Source organism: Mauremys reevesii, linkage group 10, assembly GCF_016161935.1.
Source record: "Mauremys reevesii isolate NIE-2019 linkage group 10, ASM1616193v1, whole genome shotgun sequence".
Taxonomy (NCBI): Eukaryota; Metazoa; Chordata; order Testudines; family Geoemydidae; genus Mauremys; species Mauremys reevesii.
Genome location: NC_052632.1, coordinates 14,607,563 through 14,629,099, shown reverse-complemented (window position 1 = coordinate 14,629,099; position 21,537 = coordinate 14,607,563). Strand labels below are relative to the sequence as shown.

The 21,537-nt window shown below is 55.0% G+C and overlaps 2 protein-coding genes and 1 long non-coding RNA gene across 5 annotated transcripts in view; 1 reads left to right on the top strand and 2 right to left on the bottom strand.

Moving 5' to 3' along the window:
• Positions 1–513: 513 nt before the first annotated feature.
• On the bottom strand, positions 514–13,636 carry LOC120372860. Its single transcript, XR_005585222.1, has 3 exons — positions 13,383–13,636; positions 5,614–5,696; positions 514–1,203 (listed from the first exon to the last, which is right to left on the bottom strand). It is a non-coding gene; the product is annotated as an uncharacterized LOC120372860 (long non-coding RNA).
• On the top strand, positions 1,441–12,342 carry HAPLN3 (hyaluronan and proteoglycan link protein 3). 3 transcript variants are annotated; one of them, XM_039490301.1, is made up of 5 exons: positions 1,441–1,543; positions 5,019–5,170; positions 6,727–7,095; positions 9,673–9,975; positions 11,140–12,342. In XM_039490301.1, the coding sequence occupies exons 2-5, from the start codon at positions 5,047–5,049 to the stop codon at positions 11,418–11,420; spliced, it is 1,077 nt and encodes a 358-aa protein (XP_039346235.1). In that variant the 5' UTR covers positions 1,441–1,543; positions 5,019–5,046; the 3' UTR covers positions 11,421–12,342. The 3 variants fall into 3 exon arrangements, with proteins under 3 accessions (XP_039346235.1, XP_039346233.1, XP_039346234.1); XM_039490299.1 differs by having other exon boundaries at positions 5,019–5,176; XM_039490300.1 differs by having other exon boundaries at positions 1,480–1,543; positions 5,023–5,176.
• Positions 13,637–15,491: 1,855 nt separating the features above from the next.
• Positions 15,492–21,537, bottom strand: part of ACAN (aggrecan) — a 50,891-nt gene continuing 44,845 nt past the window's right edge. Inside the window, exons 16-19 of the mRNA XM_039493418.1 lie at positions 21,111–21,193; positions 20,474–20,618; positions 18,197–18,379; positions 15,492–16,520 (exon numbers count right to left, since the gene is read on the bottom strand). Of these exons, the coding sequence (XP_039349352.1) occupies positions 16,432–16,520; positions 18,197–18,379; positions 20,474–20,618; positions 21,111–21,193 (500 nt within the window). The 3' untranslated portion in view covers positions 15,492–16,431. The remainder of the gene's footprint in view (positions 16,521–18,196; positions 18,380–20,473; positions 20,619–21,110; positions 21,194–21,537) is intronic.

Sequence of the window (21,537 nt, the reverse complement as noted above, 5' to 3'; positions counted from 1 at the left end):
CCAATGGATCCCCCCCCTCTCATAGAGCTGGAAGGGACCCTGGAAGGTCATTGAGTCTAGCCCCCTGCCTTCACTAGCAGGACTAAGTACTGATTTTGCCCCAGATCCCTAAGTGGCCCCCTTAAAGATTGAACTCATAACTTTGGGTTTAACGGGCCAATGCTCAAACCACTGAGCTATTCCTCCCACCACCTCTGCCCCTGCATTGCACTGAGAAGAATGACCAACCCCCTCCTCCCTGTCAGACCTTCTCTGGTGCCTTTTCCCAGGCCACCAAGTATGGGCAGCAACCGAGTGACTAGGCCAGGGCCCCGTGTGAAACCCAAGAATGGGCTTGTGTGGGCTGTTTATTTACCGATGCTAACGACCACGTGGTGCCCGTCATCACACTGCCCTGGCACCTTGCAGCTCATTGACATCAAGCAAAGAAATATTCATTCGTGCTGCCTGACCCCCCAGCGAAACTCATAGCTCTGATCAGAGCATCCTCTGCTGGGGAGAGCAGAGTGCGCACTTGGGGAGCTCTCCCACCCAGCTGCTGCTCTGGTCCCTGCCAAGTTCTCCTCTCATGGCCATTTGTTTCTTCTTTGGCTCCACGGCGCCTCCTCTGCCCACGAAGCTAAACCACAAAAACTTTTATCTGAGCTGGGCACATGCCGTCAACTAGCAGAATTCAGAGTCTCCATCCAGACTGTGATCTCAGGAGATGCTCAAGGGGGAGGCTGCCAACAGGCCCCGCTAACCCATGCCCGGCAGTGCCAGGCTCTGCAATGGTTTCCTTGGCATGGTGCCTTCTCGCAGTGCATGGGCCATTCCCTCCTGGAGTCTCAAAGAGCCTCACCCACAGGCTGCTGCCCACTTGACTTGACGACAAGCTAGATACACTATGGCCGAAGTTTAGAAGACAGCACAGGTCAGACTGACAGGAGGTGATGTGCCCCACCAAATACCTGCCTGGGGCAGGACATCGTCACAGGGCTTGGATCCCCAGTTCAGCCCTTTAGCCCTCTTCTGATGCAGGGCAGGTTGTCACAGATGTGCCCTTCCTCCTTTGGGCAATGGCTTCCATCGGACGCCTTCTGGGGGCCACTCTAGAGAGACGAGATCCTCATCTGGGCCAGTTCCCTCCCAGGCCCCAGTGCAGGGGCGGCAGTGTGCAGAAGGGCTCTGTGGGGCGCCGGTCAGAGTCTGAGATCCACTGGCCTAGGGCGATGCCGAGATGTTAATGGAAATTCTTTGACCGCTTGCAGAAGCACTGTCCTCACTCCCCTTCGATTCTGGACAATGGACTGAAAACTCAGTGACCTTCATTCTCCATCCCTCCTCTGCCCCCACTCTCCGCTCTCTGAGGCATAGATGGGAAATGGCGTGTGTTTCCCTTTAAGAGGCTGGCTCTGGAGCAGTGAGGATTGTCCTGCTGCTGTTTCCTTTTAGCCCATGCAAGAGCCCTAAACACATTTCACTCCAGCCCTCCAGCTTGACTCAGGCGGTGAAACCCAGGAGCCTCCTCAACTTTCCCAAGGACACTGACTGGCTCCCACCCGTAAGTAGGGGATGATTGAAGACCCCAAAGCTTTTCTGCACAGGGGCTAGTGTGGGAGAGCAGGAATCCTGCTTTCTGTGCCCTTTCCAGTGGGACTGAGTGTGGATCTGCTGGTGGGGACAAGGAGCGTTGGAAAGAGTAGGGAGCTGCCAAGGAATAGTCCCCTGGAAGTTAGTGGGGGGCTGCAGGGACCCTGTTAACTGCATGGAATCTGCCTGCTAACCATGCCCAGAGTTGGCAGACCCCTTGGGAGTGCGGCTGGTGCTGGAGGTTCTGCTGGGACAGGACAGATAGCACAGGCATGATCGCCTGGGGCTTAAAACCAATCTGTGATCTGTCTCGAAGGGTGACTCTCCGGGTAAGGTGAATCCCTGGATATAGGGCAAGGGGCTAGCGAAGGCTTTGCTGCCCCAGTGGTGAAGCTCTGATAGTACCAGCCCTTGGCACTCTGAACAGTGTCCTTCAGGGTAACTGGATCCCAGGCACATTACACAGCAAAGTAATGGTTACAAATGGAAAGACAAATAACTGGGGGCGAGAGGAAGGAAGTGGCAGAGGGGGGTGAGGGCTGGTGTGAGTCGAGATGAAACACAAGAGCTGGATAAAGGGAGCCCAAGCTTCAAGGGAGGCGCAGATCGGCACGTGGGAGCGTATGTACCTGGGTGTAGCTGGCAGCAGCGGCGCGTTGTGCTGGGATGTCCCAGGCTGGAAGGATTGTTCTGGTGGATCGCTGGTTGACCTGGTTTCAGAGGCGTGTAAATGACAATAGGACCTAGTGGACTATAGAGCAGTGGGGCTCTGCCTGTGGCCTGCTCCCTCCTTTGAAGATCTCAGGCCACTATCTCTCTCCAGATAGGGAAACTGAGGCAGAGTGGGGGAAAGTGTCACCCAGGGACACAGTGTCAGAGGTGCAAATAGAACCCAGGAGTCCTCACTCACTGCCCTGAACTTTGGCCACAAGCCGCCCCACTCCCAGAAATGCGGCTGGGTGTGCGGCTCCTACACTAGGACTAGGAACCCCCCCCCCCGTACCCTGGGGCAGCGGTTGAGCAGTTGCCTGGGCTGCTGCAGTGGGGAGCTGGCTGTGTGGCTCTGGCATGCATCACTCTGAAGGGAAAGGGCCGCATGCCTTCGGGCTGCCCTGTCTCTGCACGCCCCCTGCTCTCACATCCCACATCCCCCGGATGGATGGTGGCGGTTTCAAAGGAGCTTGTAAACCCTGTCTAAACAGGGGGCAGCGATGTCAAATTCCTTCCAGGGACCCAGACTAGTGGCAGACTGGAGAGCTGATGAGTACAGGGCGCCCTCTGCTGGCTCTAAAGGAGCTTGCAGCCAGCCAAACATTTCTGGAAGATACGCTCTAGTTCAAACCAGGAATTATTTGGGGAAAGTGCTATGGCCTGTGGTATGCGGGCAGGCAGACTACATGATTGCAGTGGTCCCTGCTGGTCTGAGAATCTATACATCTCTGGGAGTTGCACCTGGCTCCACTTGATTTGGTTCTCTATGGCCTATGAAACCCTAAGAAGTGTCTGCCCATAATGCTGGAGGGTCTGAGGAGCTTCCCCTAAAGAGATCTGGGATTTGCAAAACAATTGTTCTCTTCCCTAGTTCAGCTCTAACGTCTCCCACGTCTGCCGTATGTTAAAGAGCCACCTGCTGAACATGACAAACCCAGTCAGCTCTTGCCCTAGTGATAACATGGCTTAGTCCCAGATGTCAAAGCGGGAGAGTCCCCTGCCAAGCGCAGCTCCGGGGCAGGTTTGCTCCTGAGAGGTTGCTCTGCAGGGTTCTGTCCAGCGGTGTTAAAGGACTGAGAGAGCGAAGGAAGCTCCCAGGAGAGGAGGGCAAGGAATGGATTTTGGGAGGGTCCTTGGCAATTCCAAAAACCAGAATGAAAACAGTGGTTCCGGGACAGCTGACATGGGACCATATTAAAGGGGCCGTGACTGGTTTTAAACGACACCGAAGGAAGTTTCAAAACAAAAAATCATTTTGATCTGAAAAATCGAAACGTTTCCGCTTTTTCAGAACGTTTGTGTGTTTGACACAAATTTGCTAAATGTTTCAGTGTCGCTGAATCTGCTGTTTTCGATGGAAAACCGTTTCAGCCAAAGAGTTTTGCCCAGCACTAACTCCAGGTTCTTCCATCAGATTTTCAACTAGGGGGTTGCAGACACCAGGGCTCTTTGGATTCCTCCATTCCCCCCACAAGTCCCCTATTTGCCACCGTTTCATCCCCTTCTATTCCAGAGACTCCGTGCGACCCTCCTCACCCTCATGCTAGGAATGCTGTTTGCCCCTTTTCACCATACCAGCATCCTCCTTCTCCCCACTGTGCCAGGGCTCTGTGAGCCCCCACATTATTGTGTGTATTACTATAGCATTTAGGATTCCCCGTCGTGGACCCATTGTGCAAGGTGCTGTACAAACACAGACCAAGAAGAAGACAGTCCCGGCCCCTTCCCTCCTACATGCCAGGGATTCCGTGTGCTCCCAATCCTCCCCTCCCCCATGCCAGAGTCTCAATTCTCCCCCCATGTTCCCCCTCCCCCATACCAGTGTCTCTCATCCACCCCCACCCCATGCTATGGGCTCTGTGTGCCCCCCATACTAGGGTCCCCCATTCTCTCCCACAAGCCCTGGGGTCCGTATGCAGCACTCAAAAGTTATCACATTCTGCACAGAGAAATGCCACCAAGAGTAGCGTAAGGCCTTGCAAACTTGGTCACTGACAAGAGAAGCTGCCCAGAGGGCGAGAACGTCCCTGGACTCTCGGAAACACCTGTTGTCTCATCCCGCCCTCATGTGCTTTCCCTGGAAAGCTCAGTGAGTGGTGAGCAGGGGACTGTTGGCATCGAGACAGGAGAGGAAATAAGGGGCTTGCAATGCTGCTTCGGTGGCTATTCTCCAGACAGGTCCTCCTCCTGCACCCTGAAACCATCATTTGTGGCCCCACCCAGAGCCCACACCCTCCCACACCCCAACCCCCTGCCCCAGCTCTGTGAAAGTGAGTGAGGGTGGGGAAGAGTGAGCCACTGAGAGAGTGGGAATGTAGTGAGCGGGGGCGGGGCCTCGGGGAAGGGGCAGGACTAGGGCATTTGGTTTTGTGCAGGCACTGTGGGAGATGGCTCTCGGAGCTCTGGCTGTGAAATAGCTCCCTGCTATACGCGGTCTACCCTCTCTCAGCAGGATATACTTTAAATGGTAGAGGAGTATTTTCTAACAGTGCATGTGCAGGCAGCTGCCTGTACGGTGTGTGTGTGTACTAGCGACAAAACATACATGTGCCAGGCCCAGCGGTGAGTGCAAACTGGCTTGTGCACATGTCAGTTCTAACCCATGCGTATGCACAGGTGATCACATGAGAACTGCACACAGAGCAACTCGCTTATGCAAAACCACAGTGCAGGATCTGGGCTGGTAGGGAGACACCCCTTGTGCATTGACACAGCCTCCTTGTTCTCTTGGACAGGCAGGTGTTCGTCCGCCTCCCGGGAGCAATGCTGCTGCTATCCTTGGTCGTGATGCTGCTGCAGCTGGGCAGAGGCTGCTGTGGGCTCCCCTTCTACAACGGCTTCTACTACGACCATGTCATGAATGACAAGGGCAACGGCAACGGCAACGGTGAAGGTGTGTGGGGGGGAGGGGCTGGCCCTTAGTACCAGCCGCTGATGCAGGGAGGCTACTGCTCGTGTTTATGGGTGGGGAATCCTGTGGCAGGCTGGGCAGGCATCGCGCACCCACTGCCCTTCCCCAGTTCCTGAGGCAGCAGGCACATGGGCGTGGAAGATTGGAGTGTTGCCAGTAGGCGTAGATCGGGGTGAGGTGGGGGTGGGAGCTGTTGAGAAGGAGGCCGGGGCAGTTGCGGGGCAGAGGATGTGGGTGTGAGTGGAGGGTCTTTGCCTCCTAACTTCGGGTGGGTAACTCAGAAGGAGAGGATGACTGTTGCCAGGCTCACACCAGGCATGTTGGGGCTGTTGCTCCCCACAGCCAGCTGGTATCATCCCCCTCCCATAAAACTCCCCATCTCCGGGTGGAACGTAGGGGAGTTTCCCCCGCCACCTTACCTGGAAATCTCCTCTTGCCCTCCTCTGCCCTGCCAGGATGCCAGGACTGCATCCCCTTGGCTCTTGCTCCAGTTGGAAGATCCCTGCGGGAGTAGAATGGAACTGATTTGAACCTGGTCTGATGGGGACCTCTGCCCCATTCCTCCGTCTCACTCCCCCCGGGTCCGCTCCTCTTGTACAGTCACAGAATTAGAGACAGCGGAGGTGGAGCAGCTGAGGAGCTCCCATCCAGTCGGGTCCACCCTCTTCCCCATAGGGTTGGGGCCAGATTGGGCCCTGTAGCCTATTCCCTGGAGATTCGTCTCCTCCAGTTGCGAGCGGCCCCAGCGACTTGCACCCCTTCCCTGGGGAGACGATGGCTCAGCCTAATGGGGGTTTGATGTCTGAAAGAGCTTCCTGAGATGCAGGCCAAATATCCCATCCAGGGCTCTCAGTTCTACCCTTGTTCCACCCTGAACAACTCTTCTCCCTCCCAGGGGATCCTGGCTGGCAGTTCTCAGGTTCTCATGCTTGTGCAGCTGGTGGGTACTGGGCTCAGATAGCTGCTGCTCCACAGGGAAGTTGCCCTCTGCTGGGCACTGGATTCCCTCTAACCCCAGTAGCATCTGATGCCACCTGCCTCCCTTTCTCACCACCCCTCTCCTACACGCGCTGGGAGGGTGCGTGCCGAGGGAGGAAGTGATAATGAAGGGCGGGGGGTGAGCGAGTGCAGGAGGAGGGGGTAGATAGTGTGAGGGAAGGGGCAGAGTACAAGGGGGGTGTGAACAAGGGTGCAGGAGGTGGGGCTGACGGGGCCAGATTGGTGTCAATCAATGGTGTGGTCAGTTGCAGGAATTACTGTGCTCAGAGCAGGGCAGATTGCTCCCTCCTCCTCTCCCTATACACGTCTAGCTCTTCCCAGGTGCCCTGCAGCCGCTGGTGGGTGCTTGGCTGCCCTGCTGGACAGTAACTGCCTTAGAACCCCTTAGTGGGGATGCTTGTGGGGTAGGCTGCCCCCTCCTTGTAGCATACGTGGGGAATCCACTCCCCCATGGGCTGCAGAAGAGTCCTGAGCTGGAGGGATGGGGTCCCCTGGCAGTGCTCATTCCCCCTTTCACCCCTCTCCCCCACCAGTTCACTTCAACGGTGTGAAGCTGGTGGTGGAGACCCCGGAAGACGCCATCTTCACCTACCGCGGCGCCAACATCACGCTGCCCTGCCGCTACCACTACGAGCCCAAGCTGGAGACGCCGCGCAAGATCCGCATCAAGTGGTCCAAGCTGCGGGAGGACAACACCAAGGAGCGGGACGTGCTGGTGGCCATCGGGCTCAAGCACCGCAGCTTCGGCGAGTTCCGGGGCCGCGTGCACCTGCGCCAGCGGGGCGAGCAGGAGGCGTCCCTGGTGATCAGCGACCTGCGCCTGCAGGACTACGGCAAGTACCGCTGCGAGGTGATCGACGGGCTGGAGGACGAGAGTGGCATTGTGGAGCTGGAGCTGCGAGGTGAGTGGGCTGATGTCCAGTGGGGCAGAGGGGGCAGGGGAACAGATGGGGCAACTCCCCCTCACACAGAGGTTACACATGGGGTTACAGCCCCTGGGGACAGTAACAGGCACCCAAGAAGCTGTCCCCTTTGAGGCTCCTGAGTGGGATCAGCATAGGTTCTGGGTCCTTCTGCGGCTGCCCCTTGCTGTGGCACTCCCATGCCCAGCCGACACTGGGGTTATGCATGTGCCATGGCACAGCAGTTCAGGAAGAAGCTCCCCCACAGATGCTCTCCCACTGGATGAGAGAGTGAAGGAAGGAACCCCTCCCTCATAAAAATTGCCACTAACTCCTATGGCCCTGCCCACCCAGATCGGCATCCCTGCAGTGTTATTGCCATGTGCCATCACCTTGCACTTGTGTTCTGGCAGGTTAAACTCGCAGGAGCTCTTGGGGCAGGGAGAAAGAAGGGATGTCTTTTTATTCCTTGTTTGTACAGCACCGAGCACAGTGGGGCTCTGAGCTTTGACAGGGGCCCTTAGGTACAGTACTACTGCAGCATGCAAATAACACTGCACTAGACATCTGTGGCTCATCCGCCATCCAGTGCAGCCGACACTGAAGTGCACGTGTAACCTACAGCCACTCAGTGTGGCTCCCCCTAGTGGAGGCTGAATATCGGAGTCTGCTGCTGGCTTTGTGCTAGCAGAGCTGGGTGTTTGACCCCAAGTAGAAGAGGCGGCTGTTTAAAGACCCAAAGGCTCCATGGTCAAGTCCTGCTAACAGTGACCTCCAACCCCGGGGGCGTGGCGTGACATCCAGTTGTGTTGCTGCAGGACTGGGGGCCTGTCGCTATGCTACACTGTAGTACAGTGTTTCTCAAACTGGGGTCGCTTCTTGTGTAGGGAAAGCCACTGGCAGGCTGGGCCGGTTAGTTTACCACCCCATCCGCAGGTTCGGCCGATTGCAGCTCCCACTGGCTGCGGTTCGCTGTTCTCGGCCAATGGGAGCTGCTGGAAGTGGCGCAGGCCGAGGGACGTACTGGCCACCGCTTCCAGCAGCTCCCATTGGCCTGGAGCAGCGATCCGCGGCCAGTGGGAGCCACCATCGGTCGAACCTGCGGATGGGGTGGTAAACTAACCGGCCCGGCCCTCTAGGGGCTTTCCCTACACAAGCGGTGATCCCAGTTTGAGAAACACTGTTGTAGTGGTTTTATTTAAGGTGGTAGCTCTCACAGGAGGGAGGAGGGGGCATCAGACCACAGAACACGTGTGTGTCTCTCCTCCCCTCCCTGGCCTAATTTCTCACTGCTCAATCTGTGCAGCGCAGGGCACAATGCACAGGGAATTGGTGCTGGAGAAAGAGACTAAGAAGGGGGTGAAACATCCCACCTGTGGCTCTGTGATCCATACGGAGAGTCACCCCCTAGGATGTTCTCCTTCTCCATAGGCTCAGACCCCAGCTCCGCATCATGGTCCCAGACTCACACCCACCCAGAACGGTGGGAAATGTCACATTTCCTGCCACCTTGTTGTGTTCCTGACCAGGGCCAGCTCTAGAGTTATAGACTCATAGACTTTAAGGTCAGAAGGGACCATTATGATCATCTAGTCTGACCTCCTGCACAATGCAGGCCACAGAATCTCACCCACCCACTCCTGTAACAAACCCCTAACCTATGTCTGAGCTATTGAAGTCCTCAAATTGTGATTTGAAGACCTCAAGCTCCAGAGAATCCTCCAGCAAGTTTGCCACCCCAAGCAGCAGAAACCCCGCCCAAAAAACCGCGATTGCAATCTGCGGCACTACCGCTGCCATTTCAGTCTTCAGCAGCAATTCGATGTCTGGTCCTTTGCTCCGAGACGGACTGAGGGACCCGCCGCCGAATTGCCGCCGAAGAGCCAGACGTGCCACCCCTCTCCATTGGCCGCCCCAAGCAGCTGCTTGCTGGGCTGGTGCCTGGAGCCAGCCCTGTTCCTGATGCAGTGCCACCCACTCGCTCTGCAGCAGAGGGACTTGTACCAAGCTGCCTTCCAGCCATTTGGAGGACAGAGGCTTTGAGCGAGGGGCAAGTTCGCTGGCTACTCACAGCAGCCTTCAAAGCTCTCCCAATTAACTTTGAGCACGCAGTGATCATGCCTCATTCTGGCCACCAGGTGTCACCATTGACATGTGTCATTGTCCCTTTGGTCTTTGGCCAGGCCCCCTGTTTCCAATAAGACAGGGGCTGCGCTGAACTCAGATGAGATCCTGGGCCTGAACTTTGAGGCACTCCGGGGCCTTTCTTTCCTGGACAAGCCCATGAGTGAAACCCCAGAGAGAGGCTGTTCTCACAAGGGGCTTTGGAGACCCCAGCACAGTTTGGGGTTCGTCTGTGCCTAGGCCTCGCTCCAGTGAGTTTGGAGGCATGAGCCTGGGAGAGGGCAGGGTGCTGCTGTGACACCCTCTGCTTGCTGGGAGCCTCATCCTGGGTATGTCGGTGGAGATCTGTACCGTCCACCTCAGGGGCGTGGGTCAGGTTGCGGGCATAGCCCGAGGGGGCCACCCTTCACAGTGGCTCTGTGACTCAGCCAATCCCGCTCTCTTTCCCTCCAGGGGTGGTTTTCCCATACCAGCCTCACCACGGCCGCTATCGACTCAACTTCCATGAAGCCAAGAAAACTTGTGAGGAGCAGGACGCTGTGATCGCGTCCTTCGAGCAGCTCTTCAAGTCCTGGGAGGAGGGGCTGGACTGGTGCAACGCCGGCTGGCTGCTGGATGGGACAGTGCAGTACCCCATCTCCCTGCCCCGGGAGCCCTGTGGCGGCAAGAGGCTGGCCCCTGGCATTCGGAGCTACGGCGAGCGCCACAAGAACCTGCACTACTTTGACGTTTTCTGCTTCTCCTCTGCTCTGAAAGGTGAGTCTGGCATCTGCAGGGCTCATAGTCAGGCAGGAGCCTGGCTTGATGCTGCAGAGAAGTGGGGTGACCAGTAGAGGGGTGCTCTGTTCTCAGGGCACAGTGTGGTGGCAGGGGGTGCTGCCTGTCGGAAGAGACACCTCTCCGCTGAAATGTAAAACTGAGGGCCTGCAAAGACCCAGTAGAACTTCTCTAAGAGTTGGGATGTTTGACCCAGCCAAATTCTAACCTGGGTAATTCCATCCACCTCCCTAAATTCTCAGAGCACCTTCAGTTAGATCTGGGATTCTCCTCCATTGCCCAGATTGAAATGGTAGGTAGCATTGCTGCACGCTGCATATGTGCCCCACGGTAGAGGTCGCTGGGTCAAGCGATTGCCCCATGTAGGTTACAAATCGGTTTGGGATGCAAGGCGAGAGAGACTGGCAAAGCTGTGTCATTCAAATGGATAACATGGCACCCTCCACATGGGGGATCGGGGCTGGGGCAGGGGGTTGGGGCACAGGAGGGGGTCAGGGGTGTAGGCTCCAGGTGGCGCTTACCTCAAGCAGCTCCCAGAAGCAGCGGCATGTCCCCCCTCTGTCTCCTACATGGAGGGACAGCCAGGCGGCTCTGCGTGCTGTCCTGTCCGCAGGTGCCACTCCTGTAGCTCCCATTGGCTGTGGTTCCCGGCCAATGGGAGCTACGGGGGCAGTGCTTGGGGCAGGGGCAGCATGCAGAGCCCCCTGGTTGCCCCTACGCATAGGAGCCAGAGTGGGGACATGATGCTGCTTCCAGGAGCCGCGCGGAGCCCAAGCTCCCAACCCCACTCCCTGGCTGGAGCACCGGAGTGGGGCAAGCCCCAGACCCTGCTCCCTGGCAGAAGCTCGAGGGCCAGATTAAAACGTCTGAAGGGCCGGATGCAGCCCCCAGGCTGTAGTTTGCCCACCCCTGGTTTAGATGGTACAAAATCCCTTTGGCCCCTTCCTCAGTCTTATGGCAGGGGAGGCAGGGAGATCCTGGCCTGTTGTTTCTGAACTCCCTAACCTACGTTGAATCCAGGCAGAGATGGGGTGAACCCCCATTCCTAGCACCTCCTGCAAGTGAGTGGTTTTTGTGCAGGGCTGGCCATGCTCAGTGTCCCTCTGTCTCCCAGTGACCATCCCCTCTGCCTCTCCCCTCCAGGGAAAGTTTACTACCTGGCTCACCCGGAGAAGCTGACGTTGGAAGAGGCCAAGCAGGCCTGCCAGGATGACGGGGCTGAAATTGCCAAGGTGGGGCAGCTGTATGCGGCGTGGAAGTTCTTCAGCCTGGATCGCTGCGATGCTGGCTGGCTGGCAGATGGTAGCATCCGCTACCCCATTGCCTTCCCCCGGCCCAACTGCGGCCCACCGGAGCCGGGGGTCCGGAGTTTCGGCTTTCCCGACAAGGGCAAGTTTGGGGTTTATTGCTACAAGCTGAACTAAGGAAGGGGGAGGGGCTCCCTCTTTGCCAGTGGACACTTCCCTGCCTGGTGCTGCCTGGATTTAAAGGATCAGGTTTCCGGGGTGTTGGGATATTTTTTAATTTCAATTGTTTTTTTAAATTTTACATTTTTTTCACTAAAGGGAAACTTCTGCAGGGGGCTGGGCCCTGGCGTCTCACTAATCAGCTGATTGCCACCTCTGCATCTCTCTCCTGGCTGGGAATGGGGCACCAGATCTCCTTCCACCCAGAGAGTGGAGAGAGACTGAGATGGTATCTCGGGTTGGGGAGCTTGGTGTCTGGTACCAGGTGGCTCCATCCCTTGGTCACAGGGTCATCTAGATAAGAAGTGACAGGCTCACGCTCGTCCACTTGGGCTAGACAGTCATTTCCTAGCAGTGATGCATCCAGGCATCGGAGAAGCACAGAGTGCGCGACTGGTTGATGGCAAAGGCAGATGCCCCCTGGACGTGCTCCAGTTTCACCGGCTCCAAAGGGGAAACAGCTGTTTCTAATGCACAGACTGCTCTGCCATCCCATCCCAGCCAGTCCCATCCCAGCCAGCAGGGAAGGCATCAAATCAACTGCAAGCTGGAATTTAGAGTAAGGCAGGTCACTCTCCCCCATCCCCCAGTTAATGTGAGCGAATGATCAACCACACACAAATGACTCACAGCTCATCAAAGTCCTTCCCCTGCCCCTCCCAATGAAGCACAGATGAGGTCAGAGATATTAGGCATCATTCTAAGCATAGAGGCCCAGAGCTAACACAGCTTAGGCCTCATGTGTGTGTCCCGGGAGACTCCCTCTCTCCCCCGCCCACCCCTCTCCAGTCCCTTCTTTCTCTCCCTTCCCCTCCTTGCCGGATCTGCAGGACCGGCTCTAGGCACCAGCAAACCAAGCATGTGCTTGGGGTGGCACAATTCCGGGTGGGTTTTTTTTACTTTGGCAGTTGCGCTCTCGGAGGGTTTTTTTTTTTTTTTTTGCTTGGGGCGGCAAAAAACCTAGAGCCGTCCCTGAGGATCTGGATGTGTTTCGACTCTCTGAGACTCCAATCTGAGGTTGGCAGTTTCCAAGGGCACTGAAAGGTGCTACTATGCATGTACTGGTGGAACTCTCCGGTTTGCCTGCCTTGTTCTCCATGGGCCCCTCTCCCAGGCACCACTTGAATCCCAGGGGCTCGGTCTTTGTGCGTTTTGTTGTGAAAAGATGTATTCTCCTGGACCTCTTCAAATAAAGCATTGGAGAAAGCCCCAGAGGTGTGCAACTGTGTCCTGGGTGGTAGGACAAATTCTTCTGTGTTCTTCCCGGCAGCAGCTCTGGGGGCACCACTCTGTGAAGGATTTTAGAAAGGGAATGTACTCGGGGTACTAGGCTCAAAGTGGGGCACCCAGGACTTGGAAGAGCAGGAGGTGTTGGAGATAAGAACCGAAGGGCATCAGCAGAGCTATGTATGAACAAAGCCATATGGCATAGCAGGCCTGGGAGGTAGGCTGGGGGTTAGGGCCGAACCGAGGAGCCTCAGCAGAACTGTGGCAGGACTGGAGCTAGGGGAAGGCAGAATTAAGGTGCCTTGGCAGGTTGTGGGGAAGGGAAGGCAGGAAGAGAAGAGCAGGGTGGAAGGCTGCAGGTCCAGGTGGAGGCACATTGGCAGTTGTATGTGGGGGATGGGGGGAGCCCTGGACTGAAGTAGCTGTGAGGGCAGGACTGAAGGGTGTTCCCAGGGGATGAAGTGGGGCGAAGTTGGAAGCCTGCTCGTCTCCTAACTGCAATGGCCCATAACTCTCCTGGCAGCAGATCAGTGTCCCCTTTCCCCTGATGGTTTGGAATTTTTAAACAACCAGGAGATTTTCCAAACAAATTACCCAACACGGTGCTGGTGCCTCCCTATATTGGTAAATTAGGTGCTTTCCCATGCCCTTAAAATACCATTTCTATTATGGGCAGCAGCTCCCTGGACTTACCCAAGCAATCCTCTCAGTCTCCTCTGTCTCCTGCTGAAATGTGTCAGAGTTTGTCTCAGCTGTGAGCTCCCAAAGGTCCTGGCACTCTGGATATGAGATCAGCAGCACAGGCCTAGGAACTGGGCTTCTCAGTAGCTGCAGTCTCGTCAGTTGTTTCTCTAATTAGGGCTAATGAATTGCCCAGACCAGGTAGGAAATGCTGAATGTCGTTGAGCTGGACAGGCTGCTGAATCTTCTTTAAAGGTTAATGGGAGAACTTCTTCATGACAGGACAGTGTTTCTCAAACTGGGGTTGCTGCTTGTGTAGGGAAAGCCCCGGGCCACAGTTCGCTGCTCCAGGCCAATGGGAGCTGCTGGAAGCGGCGCGGGCCGAGGGACTTACTGGCCGCCGCTTCCAGCAGCCCCCATTGGCCTGCAGCGGTGAACCGCGGCCACTGGGAGCCACGATCTGCTGGACCTGTGGATGGGGCAGGTAAACAAACCGGCCCGGCCCGCCAGGGGCTTTCACTACACAAGCGGCGACCCCAGTTTGAGAAACACTGTGATAGGAAATTGGGCAGGTCTCAGACACTGCAGTCGGGGGGCTCCCAAACAATGGTCTACTGATGATGTGCTGGTGGCTGGCAGAGAGCTGGCTGGGCATGTGTCTCCTCCTTGTAGTAAAAGAAGCTAAACGTTCATTGAATACTCTGCTGCTGTTAATTTTCCATGGTAGCAGGGGTATTAGGTATGTACCCCAGGGGTAACCCGAGGGGAGGGGCCTGCAGGATCATGAATGGGAGGAGAGGGAAGGAGAGAGGCCAGCTGATTGTATATGGGAGGAAAAGTGGGGTCTATGCAATGGCACATGAGAAGGGGTGGCCTCCACTAGAGACAGGCTGTGTTGTGTTGGGGAGAGGGAAGCGATAGCTGTGACTGGCTGTGACATGGAGCTGGGGTGGTGCCTCTTTAACTCATCTGCTGCAGCTGCTGTGCTCTGAGGATGTAGGTTTTCCCCCCAGATTCCTACCTGCTGTGGTGATTCTGGATGAAGACAGGGGATACCGAGACCTCTGCTGCTGCCCCTAACAAGAAAGCTGATCCCCACACAGTTCTCTAACAGAGAGAGGAGTTAGTATCTCCAAGAGCTCCCCCAGTGCAAGGAGCAGCACGTGTGTGGAGGACTAGTGTGATTTGCCATTGCCTGTTGGCTGGATAAGGAGAGGCCTCACTCTCCACACCTGTCCATGGAGCACCTTTCCCCAGCACTGAACTCCCTTTCCAAGCAAGAGACCCCACGGCTATAACGAGCTACAGCAGCAGCTGCATCTCCAAAGCTGGCATGGGACATTCAGGGGAGGGCTTCTGAAAGGGAGAAACCCTCTTCCTGCTGTGCTGCATCCTAGACCTCGCTGTCCTAAGCATTATAAACTCTCCTGCCCTATGGGAGACCACAGACTTCCAGAGAGGTTTGGAGAAGCAGCAACAGCAGGAAACCAAGTCACAGTCAGTTTGGGCTCAAAGGCTTATGGGAGGCCCATTTGCATTCCCCCTAAGAAGCACACTGCCTGGCCTGTTCAGGAAGGCACCTTTCGCTCGGGTTTTTCAGGCATATTTGTTGCTTCCACTCGTATACACATTCACCTGGGGAGGAGACCCCCACCCACCCAACTGTGTGTGCACACTGCTCCCCACGGATAACACGCATCCACATGCACACAGAGTGTTCACACAGACAGACACCCGGGTGCCCATGTGATGGATGCCATCGTGATCAACATCAGGGTACTGAACCGGGGGGACTTTAGAGCTAAAAGCACCAGCCTCTACAGTGTGAGGTAAAGAGCCAGGCTCTGAAGCTTGGGGCTGCAGCTGACTCCCAGCCTGTGTGGGTAGGGCACAGAGGGGCTGCTCGACTCACACCACAGACATTTCACAAGCACACGCACAAACATGCAGTGGCACACAACCACACAGCTGCCTACACGCAGTCCACCAGGTAACAGGAAGAATAAAATACAACCAGTTTTATTGTCCAGGTTTCACAATAGCGCTGACAGCAGCAGGCACTGCCGTGTGTCAGGTTCTCATTTTAGGCACAAGACTTATAATAAAAAGGCTTTTTTTTTTTTTTTTTTTGCTTTTTACAAGAACAAAACCCCAAAGCTCCCCTCCCAGACTGGGTCTCCCTGCCCCTCGTCATGAGCAAAAGCGCAATTCAGGACATGCACACACAGGCTCCTACCAGCATCCTGGAGACTTTGGCTAAGCCATTTAAATTACCCCTCCCACCCCAAAAAAAGACTATTCCAATTTTTCTCTCTTTATTATCATTTCTCATCATTAGCATCATCATCATCATGTTTCAAAAATATAAATAGGTGCAGGGAACCCTGGTGCCCTGCACGGTCCCCTGGAAAGAGCGCGCCATCACAGGATGGGAGCTGCTTCGCCATGCGGCCTGGGGATGGGGAGACTCGGCGTCCAGGAACCAGCGGTGGGAGAGAGGGGAGGGGCCGAAATCCAAGAGGCATCTGGGCCCAGATTTTTAGCTTCCATCTCTCCCTCCCCGCTCGTCCCGCCATCTCACTCTCTCCCTTCCATTCCCCCACCTTACATGCCCCTCTCATACATTCAGCGACACTTCCCATCTATTGACTGTCCCCCCCACCCCCGCCGTACTGCAGCAGCGGAAGGATTCTTTAAAATAAAACAAGGGTGGCGTCCGCCCCAGCCATTAAATAACAAATAATTACATTGTTCGTGGATAAAATCAGGAAAAAATAATCTTCTTTATTATTTAACTTAACCCCCCTGCCCTCTGCAACCCTCCCACCCCTTCCCCAAAGGCACAAAGGTATTTGGAACCGGACGGCTAGTCAAAATGCTGGAATCTAATTCCCTTTGCTTTGGTGCGCTGAGGTTGGTTTGTTTTTTTATATATATACACAAAGGTGGGGTTTTTTCTTTAATATATTTTTTTCCTTATATGACAAAAAGCAACAACAACATCAAGAAGAAGAAACTGCCTCTGCTAATATAATTTCCGTAAAATCTCTCGCTCCCCTCTCTAATGGGTGTGTGTCTGTGCGGCTCTGCCATTGGTTCTCGACCGATTCCTTGGGCTCCTCTTGTGTAGTCTGCGTTTGTAGATGGAGGCTGCGGGAGGAGGAGGAGAAGAAAAGGCACCTTGTTACTGGGAGAAAGTTACAGAGCCTCTGCTTGTCCTTAGCTGGCTCACCCCAGGCCTGGCGTTCCCTGGAAAAACACGGCAGGGGCTGCTGTGCAAGCTCTGCCTCTGGCCATCCGGGCAGCGCGGGCCACGGCGCCAGCCCGCTCGCCACCAGACAATCAGGCCTTCTCTCGCTTCTGGCGCTCTGGGACCTGGTGAATCAGTGGGGCGTTTTCAGTGCACTTTGTGACGGCCCCTGTCCCCCCGCAAACACTGAATTTAAAGAGAGTCAGGTGCCTCCTGGGAGCCTGTTCAAACGCATCCTGTTCAGAGACAACGCCGCTGCTGTCCGTCCGATACGTTCTGTATTTCTTCCTTCTCCTTGTGGGCAGACACGCATAGAGGCAGCCAGAGCAGCTCAGACCAATGGCCCAGCAAGGAAGGAGCCGGCCCCTCCCAAGCTCCCATAATGCACCCAAACATTTTGCTTAGGGAGGCAGGAGCCCTGGGGTCTGTGCACAGCTATAGTACTGCTGCACTGTGTGGCATTGGGCAACTCCCTTCCCCTGTCTGTGCCTCAGTCTTCCCATCTGTAAAAGGGGGATAATTCCAATTTAAACCATGGTTGCGTGGCTCTTGGGCTAACCCTTCCTTGATATTTTATGTGTCCTGCTTCTGTTCAGAGCCTCACTGGAGGAGAGGGATGCACAGAACAAGGGCTGGGTAGACAGGCCTAAGTTGAGTCTCAGGAAGCTCTCAGGGTGCCCTTTAAGGGGAACCCCCATTCCTCACTCCTTCCCTCAGTGCCCCTAGCTCAGTTGCACATATTGCTAAAATAAACCATTTAAGCTTCTTCCCCTGCAGGCCGGAAGTGCAAATTTCTCCCTCCCTGGGAGCCCAGGTAGATCCATTTTAGCTGCTTCTCCTGCCCTCCCCGTGAGCTGTCCCCCATTTTCCTCAACAACCATCAGGCGCTCTGGGCTCAGAGGAGCCAGCGCATCAGGGATTGGGGTATTTTGACTGGGCGGAAGCTTTCCAGCTATTGGCAGCTGCACTGACTCAGAAGAGTCAAGGTTGTGTCTCCAGCTGGTCCCCATGGTCCAGACCCACTTGGGAGTTGTCAGATCCAATAATCCTGGTAACCTGAGACAAAGAACAACCTGACTCTCTGGCACAGGAGGGAAAGCGTCCCTTCCTACTGGCCTGAATGGCAGCAAACCAGTTTCTTCTGTGGATGAGGTAGTGGATGGAGGACACCCCTGTCTGGGAGCCATAAGTATCTCCCTTCCTCCTGCACTTTGGCTCTCGCCCATCTCACCCACCTGCTCCATGTCCCTCAAGTTGCTCCAAATAAAAAGAAATGGTGGCAGCTCCCTCCAGAAGCCATCAGTCCTACACCTGGAACAGGCAGGGAGGCTGGGGTGTGTGTCAGGCAAAGTCGCTGCTCTCCTGGTTGGGTTATCTCTACCACTCGCTAGTCCCCTCTGGGGGCTGATCTCTTGAATTCAAGTCCCGTTCCACCCCCCCACTGAATCGTGTGGATTGTTTCCAGGAATCAGCCCATGGACTCCTAGAGCTTGGCCCTGGGCTGAGTACCAGGCTGGCGTCTCAGAGGCCTGCAGGGGCCATGGTGCATAGAGTAGGAATGAGGAACAATACGTACGATCTATGCAGGCTATCCGTGGTTCCTCCCAGTGGCCATTGGGCTGGCACCGAATTGTGGGCACATGGCGTTGTATGTAGCCCTGGTTGCACTGGTACCGCACCATGGAGTTTATTTCATATCGGTCCTTCCTCCTTCCAAAGGTCCTGGCGTTCTCTACCACAGGAGGGTCCCCGCAGGCAACTGACAAAGACAAGCCAGACAATGAGGAACTGGCAGCTCAATGTGTGCCACTAACCAAGCAGCTTGGGTCTAACCGTGCTGCTCAAGGGGAGCTGGCCACATTCACATACATTCCCTAGAACAATAACCAATAGACTATGTTTCCCTTGTGCCGTTTGTCCCAAAGGATCACAAAGTGCTTTACAGGCTGTACAGACAAGGACTGCGTCACCTACCGCTGAAATGCAGCTGCTTCTGGGGTGGAAAGGGGCAGCTGCATATACAGGGATCATTTCCCACCCCACCAGGAATTGGCTGAATGGCTAGTGTGCTGCTCACTGCTCCTGCGCTGCACGGGGTGAAGTATGAGCTGCTCTGTGCTGTGCCTGAGTGGCTGGGACCCTGAATGTACGTTACCTCTGAAACACAGATAAAGCATCAGCCTGTCTGAGTCACTGTAGTGAGGGCCGAGCACACCTGTCTACAGTGCAGACAGCATGGCCATCTCCCTGCGGACGCCTTGGATCCAGACAGGGAAAGGGATTTTGCACTGGAGCTTTGTTTGGCATCTATGACATGCCAGCACTTGATGCCAGTGTTGCTAAGTGCCTGCCATCCCCCGGGCCTGACTTGCTGTAGTGCCACGTCCGTCAGCCGGACTTGGGGGCTACGGAAGCAGCTAACAAAGGAGGGATCGTTTCCTTTATTTGGGGGGCTATAGATGGAGGCACTAAATAAAAGGCAGTTAATTACAACCCAAACTGCTTTTGAGATTCTGCTGCGGTTACCACTGGCTTGGAAATTTAGTCACGGGGGATATTGAAATTCTGCGGCTGGCTGGGAAACTTAGCAACAACGTTCCAAAGGGTTCCGTCCCTCCCCTCTAGAGAGGCAGGACCACAATGAGTGTCAGGCACAAGAAAGCTGCTGTCAGGAAGGCTTTTGTTGTTTCTGTGCCATTAGGGGTTCTGGTGGATGGGAGCGGATGGCTTGGGGGAAATTGGACTTGACTGGCTGGCTTGGAAGAGGGGTACAAATTGGGTCCAAATGGGGGATGTGGGGGCTGATAGGGGAAATGGGAGTGGTACATCCCCCTGGAGCCTGGAAGGGGGAATATTTGGGGGTTATTTCATAGGAAGATTGTGAGTTATGGAAGGGCACTTCCCATTCTCCAAAAGCTTCCTGTTAATCCACTCCCTCTGCAGTCACACCGCCTCTTCAACTTGATCCAGGGCTGGATGGGATCAATGCTTGGATAGGAGACCTCCAAGGAGGACCCAGGTGTGGCAAAGAGCAGTGAGAGTGACCCAGCGGTGGGTGCTCTGAGTCAGCACTGACCCCCCCCCCCCGCCTGCCAATGCAGTGCTAGGGAGTACTTTGCTGCAGGCAGTTCTAGACAGCGCTATGCTGAAGAGATGGGTGGGTGTCTCAGTATGGGCGATGGTCTCTAGGGCCCATCGCAATGCCAGGGGGTGTGGTGCTGCTGGAAGTACCATCCTGGGGATTACGCATAAAGCCAAGGTCCTGACCATGAGTCTTTATTAAAGATTTTAGGGCAATTTTTCCCAAGACTCGAGGTTTGTTCGTACTGGGGTCCTGGCCAAATTCTAATTCTGCCTCCAGAAATCCCCTCTGCCGTTTTAAATCCACATAGGATTTGTCTTCATTTCCTGTACTAATCTCTTACACAGGGTCACCATGCAAAAGTTAAGGTTCACAAGGAATGAGTAAAGTTTCCCGGGTTTACAGCCAGTGTTTATTCCTGTTAGAGTCAAGGAGTGACTAAAATGTGGACCACTAAGTCCTGCAGTTGCCTTGGTGAACTCCGTGGAGGGTACGTATCTCAGCCTGCAACACTCCATCTTTATCGAAGCAGAAGCCACATTGCCTTCTGGGACTAGTCATCTTGTAGGCTGCCATTGCATATTAAGGAGGAAGGGATCTGCAAAATGCCCTATTTGACCCACATAATGTACAACCCTTAGCACCCTAGCATGTTGCCAGTGGGACCCTTGGTAGGGCAAAGTTTGGCTTCTCTTGTGCTATAGGTTTAAGAGCCGTAGCCTAACCTTGGACATACACCCCAAGCCAGAAACGAGTAGCACCAGGACTCACCTGTTCCTTTCTTGCACGTGAAAGGGAGGTGATAGTTGCATGGGACATCATTCCACTCGCCTTGCTCATGCCAGATCATCACCACACAATCCTCTCCTGCGGCAAAGAAGCTGTCGGGCTGGTTGGGCCGCCAGTTCTCGTATTGCTGTGAAGAGACAAGAAGCCCTTCCTCTAAGTTATGGAGACACTTCCCTTGTTCTCTTCAGCTTTCCCTTTCCCTTTGCTTCTTCTCTCTCCCCTTTGGCTCTTTTCCTTCTGCTTTTGTTCATTCACTCTCCCTTGCTTCTGTTTTTCTGACTGGTTCTCTCTCTTCCTCCTGGGTCTGTCTCTCTCATCAATGGAAATCATGTATTGTTATTATTTGTATTGTGGTAGCGCCTAGGAGCCCATTGTATTAGACACTGTACAAACACAGAACAAAATGATGGTCCCTCCTGACCCCAAAATAGCTTATGGCTGACTCCATTCAGCACTTGTCCCAGCTGCTCACTCCAATGGCTCTAAGGTTCTGTCCCCAGACAGCAGCTTCATGTCCTGACACAGCACAAAAAGTCAAAGCTTGCATGGAAGCAGGTGGTTCTTTCCTGAAATGACTCTCAATGAAGAAATATCACCCCCACCCCTCCACACAACTCACGAGGGAGTTTCCATCGGACCAGCGGAAGTCGTGTTCGATAGCCCTGTCACTGAGTCCGATCCACTGGTAATCCTGGGCGTAGTCTGAAAAAGAAAGACAGGGAGAGAAGGGTAAGAAATGGGAAAGGGAGTCCCTCCACCACTCACCTCTCCCATGCTAGTCCTAGGCAACACAAAAGGGCTCTGCCAAGGATCTGAACACCACGGCTACATGGTCTGTATCTGGACCACATCAAGAGTTGCTTGACAAGGGGCAGGTCTGATTGATGAAGCCAGACTGGTTAAAGGTGAGGTGGATAAATCTTCAGTTAGGAACTGAGAGCGTCTGAGCTGGCAATGCTCTGGCGTGTCACTGTAAAGGTGGCTCCAGTTTGCCATATTTGTCCCATGATGGTCTGCTGTTCCTGTGCCAGGGCGAGCCATGTGGC

Excerpts from the sequence above, each read along its gene's own strand:
- HAPLN3 (XM_039490299.1), top strand. The coding sequence starts at position 5,047 with ATGCTGCTGCTATCCTTGGTCGTGATGCTGCTGCAGCTGGGCAGAGGC. Across the intron at positions 5,177-6,726 it reads CGGCAACGGCAACGGTGAAG|TTCACTTCAACGGTGTGAAG; the intron begins GTGTGTGGGGGG and ends CTCCCCCACCAG. Across the intron at positions 7,096-9,672 it reads TGTGGAGCTGGAGCTGCGAG|GGGTGGTTTTCCCATACCAG; the intron begins GTGAGTGGGCTG and ends CTTTCCCTCCAG.